A 6,781-nucleotide genomic window follows, 5' to 3' on the forward strand; every position below is an offset into this window, starting at 1 on the left:
TCCGGAGCCCCCTACCCCTCCGGCTGCAATGACAGAAAACTCCACCTAAAGAAAAGAACACAGTAACATGACAGGGAGGGAGGGAGGGAGCTTCTCTCCTACGCACGCTGAGAGGGCCAGACTCCGCCCCTTTCTTTTATTAACTTTTCTCCACCCCCCTTGACAGCTCCAAAGCCCGGGAACCCCTGCTCCTCCCCACCCAAAACTTAACCCTTTCCCACCAGTAAAGCTACCCTATCATGCACTCCGCTGCACTACAGTTCCCGGCCCCATTCTTGATAGAGGTATAGCTTATACCCTTAAAACCTTGAACCCCCAATTACCCCCCACCCTGCCCTCTTAACACTACAAAAAACACACGGACTACCTCGGCATTTGGATAAATTAAGGCCAAAGCAGCCCATTTATTTAACACCACCAAAGTAAACAAAAACATAGAAAACATCTTAAATTAACGTTTCCAAGAGAGCTGAGGTAAGGGGTCCGGAGGTACCTCTAAAAACAAAAGCTTGAACCTGGCATGCAGCCTTGTGACCGGCCCCCACCGCGTTCGCCGGTTCGGGGACAGCTGCATGCCCACCTGGTTGGTAATCACCGACGATCCGTAACCCTCCGGAATTTGCCCTGCGGCAAATCCCCCGACAAATAGATCCCACCTCCGGAGCCCCCTACCCCTCCACCACAAGCTGGCATGACTCCTTATGCCTGCGAGGCCCCCAACCTCAAGGCTCTCTCAATCCCTTCTTCAATTCCTAGGGCCCAAAGATCCGTCCCAATTGCATTTAAGTGCACTCCGTCCCTCCTCAAAAATAGGAGAATGTCCTCCTCTAATTCCCTATGTCTGATGGCCAGGCCCCCATTCCTAATCACGTACTTGGACACCTCCTTGTTGAGTTTTACCCTGGCCTTGTTGATTTTTTGAACCGACCGGGCCAATCTCCACGTGGTGCGAGCCACCACGTCCGACCATACTACAATCGTGCTGGGAAAAAACGACCTGATCCTTAAAAAGTCGAATTTAATATCTTTACAAATGACCCTGGTGGATCTGGAAGCCAGATCATTGCCCCCCACGTGCAGGACCAATATATCAGGGGCTCTGTCGAGCCTAGCAAACCTGTGTAACTCGGGTAGGACCCTTGACCAGACCATCCCCGGGAAACCTAGCCACCTGATACAAACCTGGTCTCGCGGAAAGCCAAGCTGCCGACCTTCCGGTCTCATGTCGGCCCGTTTGGCTCCCCATGCAACATAAGAATGTCCAAGTATCCAGACCAGGGTCTGCGCACCTGAAATGAACAAAACAAACTACAGAATGCTAATCCACAAAAAAACCCCGGCCCTAACCTAAACTAAATGTGGGCGGATATAGGACCTAAACCTGACAGACTCCCATCTCCCAATTTTTTTAATCACCTCTTCACTCAACCCCCATCGCGATGCTTCAGTAGCTGCCCCGATTCTAAAAGAGTGGGAGGCAAACTCGGCCGGGGGGAAACCGATAAACGCCAAACACTTTCGAAATATGGCCGTGAATTGAAATCTGGTCAGAGGGATACCATCCGCATGCGCTAAGAAGGCTGTAGCTCCTGGGGGTCTAATTGCCATAAACGACTCAACCGCAGCCCGCGGGCAGAGAGGGCCACCTATGCGGAACAGGTAGACCGAACGTCCCTTGCTTGCCTGGTCCGTTTTTGAACGCCTAAGCAATATGCTAACCGAATCCTCCTGTAACGCGACGTCCGGGGCCAGGATGCCTCCCACTCTGTGCTTATTTGGGCTAACCAGCTCGCCTACTCTAAATGCTCCGAAAAAGGACAGGGTGAATGCAGTCTTAAATAAACTAGCCTCGTATTCCGATGCGCAGAGGCAGCTGAGGGCTCCCACCAGTTTACCCAACAGTTCAAATGTTACCGGGCGCCTGGAATCTCGTTGCACCCCACCCGCTCTGTAACCCTTCAATGCCTGCCTGACCCTGAAATCTTTCGTTACATCCTGAAACCCTCGTAACTTAAACCAGAAAGCCAGCGCTGCAACCTTTTTATTCATGGCCGACACTGACACACCTTCCGAGTAACTGTTTCCCACAAAATACAATAATAAACCAAGCCTGTCATCGTCAGAATGACAGCCTCCCACCTGGGTCATCAAGGCGTCCCACGTGTTCCATACAGCCGTGTACGCCGCCCATGATGATTCCGAAAGGGATCTGCTGATCAACTGGGAGACCGCCCGAATGGAACTCCCCACATCGACACTGGACAGGGCACCCCACACTCCTCCGCCATTGGGGCCGCCGCCCGGAACCTGTCCCACTGGAATCGAGACAACGCGTCAGCGATGACATTCTCAACCCAGGAATGTGCACAGCAAAAACATATATGTTCAAACGCAAGCACTCCAACACCAACTGCCGCATCAAACATATAACAGGGGGGGACGACGCAGAGAAGTGGTTAATCGCTTCCACTACTCCCATATTATCGCAGTTAATCCTGATGCGCCTGTTGGACAGTTGACGCCCCCACAAACGCACCGCTACCACGATAGGGAACAATTCTAGCAGGACCAGATTAGATGTAAACCCGCCTCCACCCACGATTCATCCCAATGGGCAGCGCACCACTTACCCGCCAGGAATGCACCGAAACCGTGTGCTCCAGAAGCGTCAGTGAAGAGTTCCAAATCAAAGTTGCTCACCACCTCCTGTAACCAAAGAGATCTCCCGTTGAAGTCGCTCAGAAAAACAGACCACACTCGCAGGTCTGCTCGCAACTCCGCATTCAGACGAATGCGATGGTGCGGCGCGGTTTTTCCTGCTGTTGCCAAGGACAAGCGCCTGCAGAATATCCGCCCCATGGGCATAATTCTGCAGGCGAAATTCAATTTACCTAACAAGGATTGCATTTCTCTCAATGTGAGTTTCTTGGCCAGAATTACCGACGCAATCGTGTCCTTCAAATCAGTCACCTTGTCATCTGGCAAACGACATTCCATCCTTAGGGTGTCAATGGTGATACCCAAGAATTTCAGGGATGTCGTCGGGCCCTCCGTTTTGTCTTCCGCGAGAGGGATCCCGAATCGCCCGCATGCGTGTCGCATAGTGGCCAGCGCATACGCGCAATCAGGGGAACCCGCCGGTCCCATAAAGAGGAAGTCATCAAGGTAATGGATGATCGACTGTACATCTGACATGTCTCTCACCACCCACTCCAGGAAACCAGCAAATTTCTCGAAGTACGCGCATGAGATGGAGCAACCCATAGGGAGGCATTTGTCCACAAAATACTCACCCTTCCAGACACAACCGAGCAAGCGGAAACTTTCCGGGTGGACAGGTAGCAATCTAAAAGCTGCTTCGATGTCCGTTTTGGCTAACAAGGAACCAATACCCAAGCGTCTAACCCACCCCAAGGCCACGTCGAACGATGTGTATACCACGGACACCTCTGCGTCCGCGATCCCATCATTCACCGAAAAACCCCGCGGGAATGACAAGTGGTGTATCATCCGAAAGGCCCCTGGCTCCTTCTTTGGTACCACCCCCAATGGGGATACTACCAAATTCTCCAAAGGACAGTTAGAGAAAGGGCCCGCAAGGCGACCCGCCGCTATCTCCTTTTCTATCTTGCAGGTAACTACCTCTGGGAGCTCGTTAGCAGATTTTAAGTTCCTAACTGGCCCGCGGGCTGGCAACTGACAACAACTCGGAATAACAAAACCAACGCTAAAACCCTTACGCAAAAATTCTGCCACCTCTGGCCTCGGATATCTATTTAGGAACGGCTCCATCTCGTGCAGCTTCACTGGCGTCGTCCCTCTTTGAAGTAAAGTCGAAGGACTTTCCCTTCTTTTTAAAGCATCTTGTCGCAGCATGTGACCCCCCGCAGCCGGAACACTCATGCTTGAATCGGCACGAGTGTCCAAAACGGCAGGATCCTTCGTTGAACTGCCAACAGACACCTTTTCCTTTCTCGGTCCGCTGTCCGGCTGTTGTTGCGCCTCCTGCCTGACCGAGAAAGGACTGTGGTCCCCTTGTCGGGATCATCAAGCGCATCCATGAGTGAATGTCCTGGTGATCCCAACGCACTGCGGGTCTAACTGCCTTACTTTGCCGGAAGAGCTCGTCGTACCGCAACCATGCATTGCCGCCGTACGACCGCTGTGCCTCACCGATCGAATCCATATACCCGAACAATGCCGAGCAATGTTCCGGCTGTCTCTCCCCGATGACACTTGCCAAAATTGAGAACGCTTGGAACCAGTTTTGGAAAGTGCGCGGTATCAAGCGATAGCGCCGTTCCTCCTCCCTCTTTTTCTCGTCTGGCTTTCCCTTGTCTAAGTTAAACTTTTCTAGTGGCAGGAGTGAGAAAATCTCCACATACTCACCCCTCCATATGCGCTCTTTCACCTCCAGTTTTAAATGCGACCCTAGCCGCCCAATAAAGCACACATACATCTCAGCGTGCGCAGCATCTGCCAAGCGCACCATCCCGGTGTCCCCCGATACAGCTGACCCACCTACAGGCATACCGCTGGAACCTGCAATCCGTCCTGTCCCGGGGGCACCCCCCCCAATGTGTTAACCACCCCAGCGTATTGCTGCCCAGGTGGGGGGGACGCCAGCGCAAGACCTGGGGTTGCAATCGTGAGGGCAGGGGGGCTGAGGGTCGCAACGACCTGTGGAGCCGACTGAGGAAGTGGGGACCATACCCCAGCTGGAGGGGACGATACACTAGGTGCAGAGTCCCCCCTGGTTCCCTCAAAGCCTGGTTCTACCTCTGAGTGTGCCTGACGCGGGCGCCCTGCCAGCGGCAAGGCTCCCAAATGCCCACCTCCCCCTGCACCCTGTAACCCCCCAACCGCCCCCAACAACCAATTGGCAATTGTGATAAGGGGATTGGCCTCACCTGGCTGCGCCGGACCGGCGTCCTGTACAGCCGTCAGTCCTGATCCTGTCGCCTCTGGTATCTCCTCCCCGGCCAGCGATTCAACCTCTGATGCCGATCCCGGTTCCAGGCTGGGGATGGGGTGTGCGGTGCTGCGGGTGTCCTCTTGCTGCCCAGATCTGCTGTTGCTCCCGGAAGCTCCCCTTTGGCTCTGTTTTCTGGAGGGCCCGGCTGACCCCCCCTTCTTCTTTTGCTTGGCGGAACTCTTGCCCCCCTTACTTGGAGCCTGGGCCGCCGCCGTGTCCTGGGCAGAGGCGGCGCCCGTCGTGGCAGTGTTCGTGCGCTGGGCCTGCTTGGCCCGCTGAGCAGAGCGGGTACCAAGGGCCGTGTTGGATCCGGAAGATGTCGCCGGCGGTGCGGAGGCCTCGGTTGCGGATGTCGCACCGCCGGAAGAGCCCCGTCCTGCATGCGGATTCCTCCCAGCTGCCCCGCTAGCTGATGCGGATGCCCGCTTAGCGGGGGGGGCTGGAGGGTCCCCGTGGGGGCTCCCGTTGCGTCTCTGTCTGGCGTGGGGGTCTGGGCTAAGCCGCTCGGGCGGCCTGGACTTCCTCTTCGCCCCCGCAGGCTGACTGGATGTGCTGGGGGCCATGGCTGCCAGCTGTACCTGGACCCAGGTCGGACCCCTGGTCGTCGCCTCCTCCCTGACTCGAGCCAGCAAGTCCTCCAATCCTTCCATCTTGGTAGGGAAACAGCGAGGTAGGCAGCGGGCAGACAGCAGACAGCACACAGCTTCTCTCAGCTTCTCTCCTACGCACGCTGAGAGGGCCAGACTCCGCCCCTTTCTTTTATTAACTTTTCTCCACCCCCCTTGACAGCTCCAAAGCCCGGGAACCCCTGCTCCTCCCCACCCAAAACTTAACCCTTTCCCACCAGTAAAGCTACCCTATCATGTGGGGGCCCTGCACACTCCGCTGCACTACAGTTCCCGGCCCCATTCTGGATAGTGTATCTCAGACTCTCTATTAAAAATACTAATGCTTCTCCTGCAGGATCCGGGGATTAGTAATGATTTGTCCCACATACAGAGTGTTCATGAAAAAGGTTGAAATACTCAACACAACTTCTGCACCTACTCTGCTGTTCATTTTGAGTAACGGGCTGTCACAGGTGGCAGGTAGGTGATGGGTCAAACTGGGCTTTGATCTGCTCCTGAGCCCCAGTATATATTACAACACTAGTGCCCTTGCCTAAGCGTTCCCAAAGAGGTTGCAGCTTTCCAGTATCCCAGATATCCAGTACTTCCCATTGTGGGCCATGGTTTCCCTATGTTCTTCAAAATATGTCCAAACTTTTTTTCGCCCCCGTGCTGTGCCCCCATTTTCGGAGACTCCTATATTATGTCCTGTTTCCCAGTGCCCTCCAAAATGTGTCCCAGGTTTCCAATGCCCACTATTATTTAGTCCAGCTGTCCACTGGTTCCAGCATTCTGTTTCCTCCATGATGTGTCCCCAGTTTTGTAAGGTCCTGCATAGTGTGTCCACAGCATTGCACTGATGGCCCCCGCAGAGTGGTGCAGTCTAACTAATAACAGAAATCCTGAACATTCTCTCATCACCAACAGCAACTCCTCACCATTCTCAGGGACTAGGACTGCACTGTGCTGACAGGAACCGTCTGACCAATTACATGAACCCCCCAAGAAGGACTGTAACCACAGTATGACCACTAACAAGGGCTGGAATACTGATAGATACTAGGCCTACAGTATGAACACTGTCAACGTTTGGAACTACAGTTTGGCCACTGATATTAAATGGGACTGCAATGACCTGGAGAAGACTCACGAGGAGTTGGACAATAGTTTGACCAGTGCAGGCCTGGATTTACATCAC

General features: G+C 54.1%; 1 protein-coding gene across 1 annotated transcript; it reads right to left on the bottom strand.

Moving 5' to 3' along the window:
- Positions 1 to 381: 381 nt before the first annotated feature.
- On the bottom strand, positions 382 to 5,619 carry LOC137531803 (myristoylated alanine-rich C-kinase substrate-like). Its single transcript, XM_068251767.1, has 2 exons — positions 4,911 to 5,619; positions 382 to 1,289 (listed from the first exon to the last, which is right to left on the bottom strand). The coding sequence occupies exons 1-2, from the start codon at positions 5,536 to 5,538 to the stop codon at positions 700 to 702; spliced, it is 1,218 nt and encodes a 405-aa protein (XP_068107868.1). The 5' UTR covers positions 5,539 to 5,619; the 3' UTR covers positions 382 to 699.
- Between the last annotated feature and the right edge of the window lie 1,162 nt (positions 5,620 to 6,781).

The sequence above is a fragment of the Hyperolius riggenbachi genome, chromosome 9, assembly GCF_040937935.1.
Source record: "Hyperolius riggenbachi isolate aHypRig1 chromosome 9, aHypRig1.pri, whole genome shotgun sequence".
In the NCBI taxonomy this organism is placed as follows: domain Eukaryota; kingdom Metazoa; phylum Chordata; class Amphibia; order Anura; family Hyperoliidae; genus Hyperolius; species Hyperolius riggenbachi.

Coding starts and splice junctions, on each gene's coding strand:
- LOC137531803 (XM_068251767.1), bottom strand. CDS start 5,538: ATGGCCCCCAGCACATCCAGTCAGCCTGCGGGGGCGAAGAGGAAGTCC. Junction 1,290..4,910: donor CGCCGGTCCGGCGCAGCCAG/GTGAGGCCAATC, acceptor TGTTCATTTCAG/GTGCGCAGACCCTGGTCTGG.